Source organism: Fukomys damarensis, unplaced genomic scaffold (genome assembly GCF_012274545.1).
Source record: "Fukomys damarensis isolate Sample0158 unplaced genomic scaffold, DMR_v1.0_HiC HiC_scaffold_16, whole genome shotgun sequence".
Classification (NCBI taxonomy): domain Eukaryota; kingdom Metazoa; phylum Chordata; class Mammalia; order Rodentia; family Bathyergidae; genus Fukomys; species Fukomys damarensis.
In genome coordinates, this window is record NW_022900928.1 from 31,667,947 (window position 1) to 31,681,232 (window position 13,286).

General features: G+C 36.0%; 1 protein-coding gene and 1 pseudogene across 2 annotated transcripts in view; one reads left to right on the forward strand and one right to left on the reverse strand.

Moving 5' to 3' along the window:
- Positions 1-13,286, reverse strand: part of Nars2 (asparaginyl-tRNA synthetase 2, mitochondrial) — a 133,595-nt gene that overhangs the window by 112,056 nt on the left and 8,253 nt on the right. For both annotated transcript variants that reach the window (XM_010633337.1, XM_010633339.1), the window contains exons 4-5: positions 11,742-11,882; positions 5,226-5,306 (exon numbers count right to left, since the gene is read on the reverse strand). In XM_010633337.1, coding sequence (XP_010631639.1) covers positions 5,226-5,306; positions 11,742-11,882 — 222 coding nt within the window. The remainder of the gene's footprint in view (positions 1-5,225; positions 5,307-11,741; positions 11,883-13,286) is intronic.
- Positions 8,596-9,065, forward strand: LOC104868538 (annotated as a pseudogene).

Sequence of the window (13,286 nt, forward strand, 5' to 3'; positions counted from 1 at the left end):
AAAAAAGAGGAAAAACTTAAAGAGACATTTCTCCAAAGAAAACATACAAATGGTCAATAAGTGCATGAAAAAAATGCCAACATTCTTAGTAATTAGGGAAATGCAAATCAAAACCACAATGAGATACCATTTCACATCTGTTAGAATGACTATAACCAAAGAAATTAAAAAAAAAATAACAAGTGCAGGAGAGGATGCAATAAAATTGGATCACTCAGACACTGCAGGTGGGAGCATGGCATGGTGCAGCCCCTTGAAAAACAGGCAGTTTTGCATAATATTGAACACAGAGTAACCATGTTTCAGAAGTTCCACCCAAAAGAAGTGAAATCATATATATATAATTTTTGGGGGCGGGTACCGGAGATTGAATTCGGGTCCTTGTGCTTGCAAGGCAGGCCACTGAACCACTGAACTAAATCCCTGGCCCTAAAACATATATTAACAACCTTTTCTTAAGTGTTCTCTGAACTTTATTCACAACAGGTAAAATATAAAAACAGTACAAATGCCAATCGAGCAATAAATGGATAAACACCACATGGCACATCCACACGACAATCTCCTAGAGGCATAGAAAAAGGCATGAAGTACAGATAAATGTCACAACATCAATGAACTTCAAAAGCTAAGTGAAAGATGTCAGCAAAAGACCGTTGAGGTGTATGATCTCATTATAGGAAATGTTCCTGAAAAGCAAATACGTAGAAAATAGATGAGCAGTCAAAGCTCAGGGTGGTGATGGGAAAGGGCTGCTAATTAGCACAGGTTTATTTTGAGGTGATGAAAATGCCCTCAGACTAGAATGTGGTGATTGGCTGCACAACTCTCTGAATGTACTAAAAACCATGAAACTGTACACTTTTAAGTGGGTGAATTTTATGGTATATGTCTTAATAAAACTGCTTTCTAGAAACTCTGCTTCAACTACTCACTCATTCTAAAGCTAGCCAGCTTTATTTCTTATAATTCATCAGTATAAGCCTTCTAATTTGTACACTTAGTCTAATAAAAACCTCTTGCTTAATTCAATTCTCCAATTCTTCTCACATTGTTCCCGTTACTTGGAATACTCTTCCTAAAGTACAGTCAAGTTACATGTTCATTGTGCAGACTTTTCTGATCAACCCTCATTAACAATATTTTTCTCTGTATTCCATAATGCTTATGACTGGTGACAGTCATATATATATTAGATAGATAGATTCACCTTATTTCCCAGAAATTTCTAGTCTCCCACAGCCTCTTGATTCTTGCCTTAATCTCTTTCATCTTCTTAGAGATAAACTACAGAAATGTCTGGACTTATGATGAGGCTATATTCCGATAAACTATAAATTGAAGATATTATAAGTCAAAAATGCATTTAATACATGAAACCCACAGAACACCACAGCTTAGCAACACAGTACAGTGTAGTAGGTATGGTTGTTTACCCCCATGATTGTGTGGCTGAATGAGAGTTGCTGCTGTCCAGGGTCATGAGAGGGTATATGTATCACACACTGACAGTCCAGAAAAAAAGATCACAGTTCTAAATTTTAAAATATGATTTCTGGGCTGGGGTACAGCTCAGTGGGAAATGTTTGCTTAGCATGCATAAGGCCCTGGGTTTAATCTCCAGCACCACAAAACCAAAATATGGTTTCCACTGACTGCTTAACACTTTTGTACCATCATTAAAGTAGAAAGTTGTAAGCTGAACCATGCTAAATTGGGGACCATCCACAGTTGCCACATAATTTTGGGAACTTAGGGCCTTAAGACAAAGAAAAAAACAATACTGTAGGATAAGTAATATCAAGGGTGCATAAAAGCATACTCCTTTTCTTTTAGCAACTCTTGTCAACTCGCCAACTTTACAGGCCAGAACCTCAACTACATCTTTATGTTCCCATAATGCTTAGAACATCTTGAACACAGATGATACCAAATGTCCACTGAATAACAAATGAATGCTTTGAATACAACTTTTTACATATGTATTTGGCAGACTCCAAGCCTTAACAACAGGCAGAGTCTGAAAGAAGGAAACAGAATGAAGAACGCTAAAATGATAGGACATGTATTCACTTCTCATTAAGAGTATTAGAAGTATATACTACTGCTGCGCTTCTTTAGATTTACTGACCTCAACCCTAAATGTATACTAGGCATCCTATCTTTAAATGAGTACCAACACTTCGGTAATGTCTCAGAAAAAAAGGCCATTAAGAGAAGCAAAGATTTAAATATAAAAGTCCACCTCATCCTAAAAGTGACCACCCAGATTCATATCCTTTTACCTACTAGAAGCTAAGAGGAAATTAACAATGAATCTTGGATGGACTAGAGATGTAGCTCGGTGGCACTGTGTCTGCCTGACAAATGCAAGGTCCTGAGTTCAAACCCTGGTACCAAAAAAACCCAAAACAAACAAAAAACAATGAACCTTGGAATGATAGAGGCGTGTAAGGCGAGTTTAAGAAGGAGCACTGCAGTCTGGCATGTGGCACATGTCTGTAACCCGAGAAGTCTGGAAAGCTGAGGCAGGATGATTGCAAATTTAAGCCCAACCTGAGCAACTCAGTGAGACCCTGTCTCAAAATTTAAAAGGGGTGTGGGGATGGGGATTTACCTCAGTGATGCTGCCGCCTGCCTTGCAAGCACAAAGTCCTGAGTTCAATCCCAGTACCCAAAACAAATCAAAGGGGGTGAGGGTGGGGCACTGGGGATACCAGTGAAATGCCCTAGAATCAACTGCCAGTACAAAAAGAAAAGAAAAAAAAAAAAAGGATGCTTCCAAAGGATAAAGGGTTGGCAGAGGCAAAAGATGTCTTAGTATAGTGGTTGAACTTTTGAAAGCAACAAAACAGGCCACACATGGCACAAAGCCACGGATTGCTGAAATCAGATCTAGACCCTAACTATAGGAACCTAGGATTAATGAATCCAAGAGCATATCCTTTTATGCACTCTGAAGAGCCAAGTCTAATTCCAATATGTAAAACTCCTCTCCCTGTCCCTGAAATAATATAAACACAGAACACTTCTCACTTTTTTAGCTTTAGGAATACGTATTTTCTTCTTCCTATTCATACTTACCTGCTAAAAGGCTTTGGATTGTTTAGAGGTCAAAATACACCTACTATAATCACACAGATCTGCTTAGGAGATTTCCCTGGTAGCAAACCAGTTACTTTATATTTATCATTCTTAAAGTTTGTTGAAGAATTTTTTAACTTGTTTGATTTAGCTCTCTTTAAAATTAGCTTTTTTGTGTAAAAACTCCTTTATATTGCACTTTTGCTTCTCTGCCTTTATTTTCTAACATTTAGTGATTTAGATTAAGGGATTATGAAATGTATTTAAAATAATTTTTCCCCCCACTTTCAATACTTCAGACAAATACTAAGATGCAAAAGAGAAACAAATATCTACAAGAGAATGTTTTTTAGAATATACTGGTATTTTATCATTTGTTATTTCTTTGAAAACATACACACAGGTGCTAATATTCCTCCTTTAAAATGTTCAACATACACTTTTATTCTGCTTTATTCCAGTAGGCTAATTAACATCAAAAGTTCTCCAAGTCATGTATGAAAAAAAGATAGCATTTATTATTCTTAATAATGACTTTTATATGTTGGACAACCTTTCCCAGTGAATACTTTGTTCAATAATATAAAGATGAGGTATCATTACCAAGAGTCAGAAAGCACTAAAATAAAGAAAACAGTTACATACAAATCTTTCCAGTTTACAGAATCAACCAAGTCTTTACAGAATCCTTACTTTTAGTGATAAAAAAATTGGCAAATATATAAAAGAATACAAAAAGCACAACTCATCTATATAGTTCTGTCTGTCCACTAGTATACTACTGGTCAATGATTTGAACAGTTCTAAAATTGGTAAGTAAAAGGCTTTTTTTTTTTTAAAAGTACCCACAAGTAAGAAAAATTGGTGGGATTTTTTTGTTTGCTTGTTGAGTTTTATGTATTTATTTCTTAATCTGCAAAAGGGATAGGCTAACAGGAGCTCAAAAAATGAATGCTAAAGAAAAGAAACTAAGTGCTTTCATGGAGCATATAGAACATAAGTTATTTCTTATGACAATGCATTTGCAAAAGAATTTGAAAAAGAAAATACATGTATACTTTCGAATTTTTATCTTATCTTTCAAAACATGACACATTCAAAATATTAACTGAGTTGAATTTGCAAAAGAAATATCTTGCAAATGGAATATGAACTTAAAAATTCACTCCTTTTAGTCACAGTGCAAGTAATATGGCTAGCAGGGTAGGAAATCAGAGCATATGGAATGCGTTTTAAGGATTACACATAATTTTAGGTGCTAACCATGGTCTTAAAAAAAAGAAAAACTAAGTCAAAAGTCTGTATTTTTAAAATTAAAAATTTGTCAAATTCTAAGTCAGCATATGCCTATTATAAATGATCTTAGTTGTTCTGTTATAGAATTAGTACATGTTTGTAGTACATGTTTACATCCTTGTATAGAGTTGGTACATGTCCATAACACATCTTAATCCCTTCTCATCTCCTTTCGCTCTCTTCATCTCGAGTCCTTTCCCATTTGAGAAAGATCTCCCTACTTTTTATTATCTATCTTTTATTTTGCTCTTTATATCTATATTTTTGGATTTTTCATATAAGAGAAACTATTTATTTATGCTTGTGTGTCTGATTTATCTCATTTAACATTGGGTCTCAAAGTGCATCTATTTTCCTACAATTGACTCAAATTTTTCTTTATGGCAGAGTAGTACTCCATTGTGTGTAAATACCACTTTTTTTGTCCATTCATCTATTGATGGACACACAGGCTGCTTCCAAGATTTATCTATCATAAATTATGGTGCTATAAACATGAGTATGCATATATCACTGTAATATGAGGTCTTTTCAAATAGAATTTCTAGTTTTAGTTTTTTTGAGGAATTTCCATACTGATTTCTATGGTAGTTATAATAGTTTGCATTCCCACCAACAATGCAGAAGTGTTCCTTTTTCCCATGAAGCCTCTCCAGCATTTGTTATTTGATTTCTTGATGATGGCCATTCCTTCTGGGGTAAGATGGAATTTCAGTGTTGCTTTACTTTGCATTTCTCTAATTACCTAGGTCTTTTATCCAAACACTTTTATTAAATTTAAAACAAACCCTTAGGAGAAAAATATCAAACAGCAATATGTCTCCAAGATGAGAATCACAACTTACCTCAACTTGAAAAAGCTCTCCAGCCCCCTCACAGTCATTGGATGTAATTACTGGGGTATGAATGTGCACAAACCCACTGTCCTGGAGGGAAAAGTTAAACCACTCTTTTCAGTATATTTGCACATGAAACAATTTCAAGAACTTACACTGTGTTAAACTATTGAAATGGCACTAAGAGATCCTCACTAGGTTCTACAATATAAGACTGTTGAAGGAGCAATTGAGTGTTTGACTATCCACAGAAGCACAGGGAATTTTAAACTGGAACAGACTCGGACATAAACTTAACCAATCTCTTTATTTCAAAGATAAAGACAGCGAGTCCCAGAGAAATTTAGTGAAATATCAAAAGTCAAACCACTTAGAGCTAGGCATGGTGACCCAGCACTCTGAGAAGGTGAGGCAGGATCACAAGTTCAAGCCCAGCTTGGGTAGCTAAGCCACTTAGTGAGACCCTGTATCAAAATAAGAAAATCAATAAAGGACTGCAGATGTGGTTCAGCATAAAAGCCCTGGGTTGGATGCCCAGTACCGCAAACAACAAACAAATAAACAAACAACCCATTAGTCAGTATTCAACCTATTAGTGAGATTGGAACCAAGGCCTCAGGCTTTCTCTTAAAGCTATTTCCCCTTCTTACTTCTTAAGATACTGGTGATGATTTAACAAACACTCAAGATGGCTAAGGGAAAGCAAAGTGACTGATGTGAAATGTGGTTATCTTAGAATGAAACCTCAATTGTAATGAACCACCAAAAAGGAGAAAAAGTAAGACAAATAGACTGAAGAAAAATAGCAAAAGAGGGAGGAATCACTTTTACGGGATTTTTGTCATTCAATCAATGGTATAATACATTGCATGTAGTACAGGCAGTGTACTTCCTTTGCCTGAGGAATATTCTGAGCAGCATCAAGTCCATCCATCACTTAGGCGTCCAACTGCAGCCCTTCCTATCAAACGTCTGAGACTACTTCCATTAGCGACCCACAAAAGCTGTTATGTTAGGATTGAAATAACCCATTTACTTCAAAGTTATACTTCTTTCATTCTGATTATGGATCTAAGCAAAAGGTTTATTAGGCATAAATGTAGTGCGGTGAAAGTCAAGGCAGCTGAAAGTGAATTTACATACAAAGGCAGAAGTATATTTAATGCTAAATTTTAGCCCGAAACCAATACGATAAATTCATACGTTCCTATCTCTGCTAAATTATGCCTGACATAGATAGAAAACAATACATCTCCAGGCATTATCAACAACCTTGCAAATATGACCCTTTCTCATTTCAAGAATTGTGGCTACAATATATTTAGTCAACAATTTGCCTTTTGATAATAGACAGGTTAAATATTCAAGCTATAAACTGAGCCTCAGAAAGTATTCAAATATGTAGTTAAACTGAGAACTATGAGCCTAGAGGTTCTGTGCAGAGAACATTGTAGGGAGCCAAAGAAATATAATCAATAACATTACTGCATAAAATTTTTATCTCCTACGAGCCCAGAATTATAGACATGAATAATTTATTCCACAGAACATAGGCAACTATGAGCATGAGTGCAGTAAACAAAGAAAGGAAGCGAAAATCCAAAGGAAATGAGGGTGGGAAGGGGAGGCAGAAAGAGAGGAGAAAAGTTTTAATGGCCAAATATAATTGTCCCAAGTTAGACCTAGTTATATCAGCACTGTAAATATGAGGTAAATAACTATACTGTATAGGATTTTTAAAACTTCCCACAATCAGTGGGAATTACTTTTAATATTTAACTAATGCTAAACCTTTTGAAAGGAGTCACCAGCTTTTTAAGTTGTGATACTTCTAGGAAGGCTTATCAAAGTTTACAATGTCACCAAAGGCTATAAAGGAGAGTGTACAAAGGAAGAAAAATAAAAGAGTATGAACAAAAAATTTTAAAAAAAGAGAACATGGGAGAGGAAACAGAAAGGAAGCTGCAAAGAGAAGTGGAATACTGTCAGTATCTGCCTGAAATGAGTGACCGACCAGTGGCCGGGTACTTAGACCACCCTACACAAAGGAGTTCCTAGCTAGAGATATGACGGTTAAGGAGGAACTAAAACACTTCACCCAGTTTTCCAGATCATATCTGCCACTTCCAAATAACTAAGTATTTTGATACACATTCTAGAGCCATGTATTTTATGAGGCAATGAATATCCAAAATTAAAAAAATTTATATACTAAAGCCCATATGCAGCACTCAGAAGACTAATGGACTATATTCTTCTTTCACATATAACAAAAAAATATCATCTTTAAAATCAGCATCAACAAAAAAAGCATTGTGAGAAGAACTGTCGAAAAGAGGTACATCACTGGCCAAAGGTAACAGCAGGAGGAGATAAAAAACTAAAACCATAAATCTATAAAAGGCAGCCAGCCGCTAACACTCAGAAGCACAGAAGTGTGGGGCTGTTCAACACAAGGGTAAAGACTACTCCGCACTCCACAGCAGGCTTCAAAGGACAACCCTGAGATACACAGCAAGACAAGAAAGGACAGTGTTCCTACTGCCTCACTTGAGAAAGACAGGCATGTATGCAATCCACACACCAGAAAACATTGTGCCTCAAAAGAAAACTCTTCAGTTATTTGAGAAACTTGGCTCTTCTAAATGACTCATTCTTGAGGATTCTAGATAGCCAAGATTTAGTATACAGCACGAATCCGTTTTATGAGCAAACCCAATTTACATAAATTTTTTTTTTGTTTGTTTGTTTTTGTTTTTTGAGGCAGGGTCTCACTATGTAGTTGCAACTGACCTGGAAATCACTAAGTAGCCCAGGCTGGTCTCGAACTAACAGCGATCCTCCTGCCTCAGCCTCCTGAGTGCTGGGATTACAGGCATGCGCCACCTTCAGGTTTCTATTTATCTCACATTCTGAATTTTTATTGATTGAATTTCAAATTTATGAAAATTTTACATTTTAATTTTTTTATACTGGGGATTGAACCCAGGGTCTTCGCTCTGAGCTATATCCACAACTCATTGTTGTTTTTTAAATTTTCAGAAAGCATCTTGCTAAATTGCCCAGGATGGACTCAAACTGATGTATTCAAATTTCTGATCCTTTTACATCAGCCTCCCCTAGGATGCTGGGATTATATTCTAAGTCTTAACATGTTTAAAGGGAGCCCTCAAAAAAAATCAAGAAAATAGTACCAAATAGTAGATAACTATTATTTAATGTGTCCTACAGTGACTTCTGTAAATAATTCAACCCTACATACAAAGTGGAAACAGAATGAGGCATTATATTTTTGAGGGGATTATATTTTTCAGGGCTTTACAATTAAAAAGTGATTTATGCTCTTCGCCATCTTTCCTTTTGACTGCCCGCTACCGCCATGAAGGTCTAGCTGTGCAGTTTTAGCGGGTACAAGATTTATCCAGGACACAGGAGGCGCTATGCCCAGACCGATGGGAAGGTTTTCTAGTTACTTAATGCAAAATGCAAATCTGCATTCCTTTCCAAGAGGAATCCTCAACAGATAAATTGGACTGTCCTCTACAGAAAAAAACATAAAAAGGGACAGTCTGAAGAAATTCAAAAGAAAAGAACACGATGAGCAGTCAAGTTCCAGAGGGCCATCACTGGTGCATCCTTGCTGATATAATGGCCAAGAGGAATCAGAAACCAGAAGTTAGAAAGGCCCAAAGAGAACAAGCTATCAGGGCTGCCAAGGAAGCAAAAAAGGCTAAGCAAGCATCTAAAAAGACCGCAATGGCTGCTGCGAAGGCTCCCACAAAGGCAGCACCTAAGCAGATTGTGAAGCCTGTGAAAGTTTGTGCTCCCCGACTTTGTGGAAAACGCTAAATTGGCAGTTCAGATTTTTAAATAAAGATCTGTAATTCTAAGAAAAAAGTAATTTATGTCATTTGAAAAGTGCTTTTATAACTATCACCAACAGTGTTAAAATTATTATTTTCAACCACTGAAATGTTTTTAAATTAATTTTACTTATTTCAGTTTCCCAACTTCTTCTTTTATTGTATTTATTTATTTATTTGTTTGCTTGTTTGTTTTTGGTACTGGGGATAAAACTTGGGACCATGTGCTTGCAAGGCTCTTGTCATATTTTTAAATTCTTTGCATATTTATAAAAGCTTCAAGTAATGTATAAAGTAGGTAAAGTCTACTCATTACTAGATTGCCAATACCACCACCTGGTGGCCAACAATTGGTAAAACTTTCAGTATTAAAACAGGTCTATATTATCAGTTATTGAAGACTTTGGGGAAGAGAAATTTTTACATTTGAATGGATTTTATGTATGTGTGCGTCAGACACTACTGAAAAGACTCATGGAAATTTATTAAGTTTATGACAGGATATGTAAATAAGACACTTTCAAACTATACTGGGATGACATGCATAATGTGATTTATCTTCCTTTGTTAATCAAAAGAACATGCCTTGAAGCCATAATGTTCTTTGGTAGTTTCACCAGAAATTAACTCTGATGGAGCTTTTCAAAGGGCATGACCTCTCTTGGTAAGCTACAGCAACACTGGGAATGTAAGAATTTGGATTCACCCCAAGGGAAGGCTACACAACCTGTGCAAATGAGCTGAATCTGAAAAACACATGGAATAGCAATGAACTTTATCTGCAGGTCACCTTGGCCTTTGGTGTCCTTGCACTGACAGGAGAGGAAAGATGCCTTCAACTCAGTAACATGTGAAACACATTCTACTGTGGCTTTCCCAGGTTAAGAGAAATGACTGAAGAACAAAGAAAAAGAGACAAAATGCCTTTAGTCATCAGAAGAACCTTGAGTAACACCAGTAATTCTTTAAAATGAATGCTTATTATCCATAAAATATATATTTATAACCAAAATGGAGAAACAGGGAGTGGATTTATTCTCCTTTGTGATACAACCACAAGACCAAAACAATAAAAACAAAAGATGAATCATTCGAAATAATGATTTTCAAGGCACTAGATATAAGAGAATGAAAGATAGTGATCTCTGACTGGTGGGAATGAATGAGCTAAGGTAAGCCTTACACGTCTCCCAGCTTACTAAACTGAGATTTTTGAGGCCACAGCACAAAGACGAAATTGGGTGGAGCCCTGCAGACTCCGAGTTGAGAAGAGACAGTAGAGTCTCTAGGAAGATCAAAGCAGCTACAGTGCATAGGACAAAGTGTCAGAGGGAGAGAACTGAACAGAGAGAACTCCAGAGATCTACAGAGGAGCATTAGTAGGTGGCAAACTGATCGGCACAAGTACAGAGGAAACTATTCAAGACTGGGAAAAGAACTGTCTAAAAAGATTAGGTGGGCAGGTGGGCAGGTGTGCCGAGGCACATCTGTAATCCTGGCTACGTGGAAGGCAGGAAAATTGCAGGTTAGAGGACATCCTAGGCAACTTAGCAAGACCCTGTCACAAAGCAAAAATAAAAAAGGGTTGGGGGTGTATTTCAGTGATAGACCACTCTGTACCTGGGTTTGATCCTTAGCGCCATCAAAAATCAAAAACAAAAAAGAGCCAAAGAAAAGAAGAAAAGAACAGAGAAAACAGGGTCCAGTGCTTATGTGCTGGCTGGATGCTACTGTAAGTTAGACTAGAAAACTCATGACAACATATTAGTTGCAGCCGAAGGTTAGTAAATTTGAAGACACAGCAGCACTATATACCAACTACCCAAAAGAGAGAGAGAAAAATAAAAAAAATTTTTTTGGTACCAGGGATCAAAATCGGGTCCTTGTGCCTGCGAGGCAGGTGGTGGCACCACTGAGCTAAATCCCTGGCACAAGAAAAATTAATTCTTAAAAAAAAAAAAAAGTACATTAAGTGGGCTACGGGATATCAAGTGGCTTAATACAGTATATGGATAACTTCCATTCCCAAAGGAGGTAGTAGAAAAAAATATTTTAAAATCGCTTAAAAACTTTCATGAAAATTATAAACTCACAGATCCTTGAAATTGAAAAAAATCCTAAAAGACAAAAATGCAGAAAACTGTACCAAGGCACATCACAATCAGATTGGCCAAAACTTAATGAAAGAGAAAATCCTAAAATCAGCTAAGGAGAAGAGACATAGGTCATACAGAGAAAGAGACAGAGGAAGAAAGATGACATGAGATTTCTCACTGGAAGCAAAGCAAATGAGAAGACAACATAGCGGCAACTTAAAAGCATCATTCAAAAATGAAGAAGAAATGAAGTCATAGACAAAACAAACTTTTGGAGTCATGGGTATTCACTATCTTACAGTTTCATGGTCATATACATATGCCAAAATTCATCAACTTGTACACTTTAAGTACAGTATTTTATGTCAATTATGTCAGTAATGCTTTTACACACACACACACACACACACAGAGCATATACATGCATGCTTGTGACATCTGATCCTATACTGAACAAATAAAGGGTGCTCAGGAATCAATAACTAACAGAACTCGCAGGAAAACTCTAGTGCTAAAATTTTTGAACTTCTTTACGAAAAAAAACAGCTGGAAGTGAAGCATCTTACCCTAAAGAAGGAATGAATAGCAGCTGTGGCTTCACTGCGAATCCTCAATATAGATCCCAGAACATTTGTCCTACACCTAAGGTGAGGGTACTGTCTCAGGTACTCCAGAGGATGCCTCTCTTTATATTTGATAGGGAATGCCTGCCAATAAATGAAAACAAATCAAACATGTGTTATAAAACTAGTTTCCAGAGCACTTAAAATATATGTAGTAATACTTTAGAACAACAATGCTTTCTTCATTTTTCAATATAACAGATTATGCCCATATTATTTACATTAATAATTATTTTAAGTAAAACTATAAATGGGTTCAGAGAGATGTAGATTTAAAGTTAGCTCTACTTATTAAATTATTTAATACCACTGACACAGGTCATTTATCAAGTTTCTACCATTAGCTGTCAATCACTTCTTATAAATACAGAGCTTAGCATATAATCATACAAAATTGACTGGCATACAAGAGTTTAGAATACTACATTGTAGATATTAAAGAATATGTGTTCTACCACTGTATACACACAGCTGGTGTTCAATTTTAAAATTACCCAAATGTCTTGAAATCCCACATTCAAAAATTGGTGCTGTTTACAACTGTTTGTCAGCAAGTTATTGGTGTCTAAGAGCATGAGGGATGGTCAACAACTTTCAATTAGCAGAATACTGAAGACTTAACAAAAATATCAAGGGAGATTATGGCCACAACTTGAAATATTTCCATCTTTTCCACACTCAAGTTGAAAGATTAAACATATAGATAATATATTCTTTCAGACAAAAACAAAAATTCAATTAAAAAAATATAATAGGAAAGCTAAAAAGATCCAAATCGGCAGCCTGTTTCTTTACGTCTTCTTTTTAGGTTTCAGGCACCTATCAATTTTTATGTGACATAGAAATGAGCACCATATTTTAAAATGTGGCCAGTTTAATAGTCATCTGGGACTGCTGTGGGTCAGAATTCCCTCATGACTGAACACTTCAAAAGAGACAGAACTAAGAGGAAGGGAAAATAAAAGTATCAACACCAAGAGAAGCTAAGGGAGAATTTAAGAGCAGTGAGACACAGTAAATGTTTAGTCATCATAGATCCCTCTGAAAAAGTAAAAATGAAAATTGTTACTATCTCTGTTCCTCTCTTGATTTCCAAATCATTTGTCTATTTTCCAAAAACCTTACAACCTGATTCCTTATTTTACATGTCAATTTGAATTTCTTGGAAAATTATTTGGAATGACAATTTTAAAGAACACATTTTCTTTATTTCCTTACACTTACTTTTTCCTACTCTAAAAGAACTAAAATTGAATTAAAATGATTCAATTTCCCTATATTTTCTTATTTTTCACTCATCAAATATTTGAAGACAATTATAGCAAAAGACAGGTGCCAAAGGCAGGAATATGAATTTCAGATGTACCACGAATCATTTCAGTACTTCAGGCACACTACTTCCCCAGGCTGGGCCTCATTTTCTCCATCACTATAAATTTAAGGAGCTGCATTGATAATGGTGGCCATACACAGCTGCACAAGACCAGC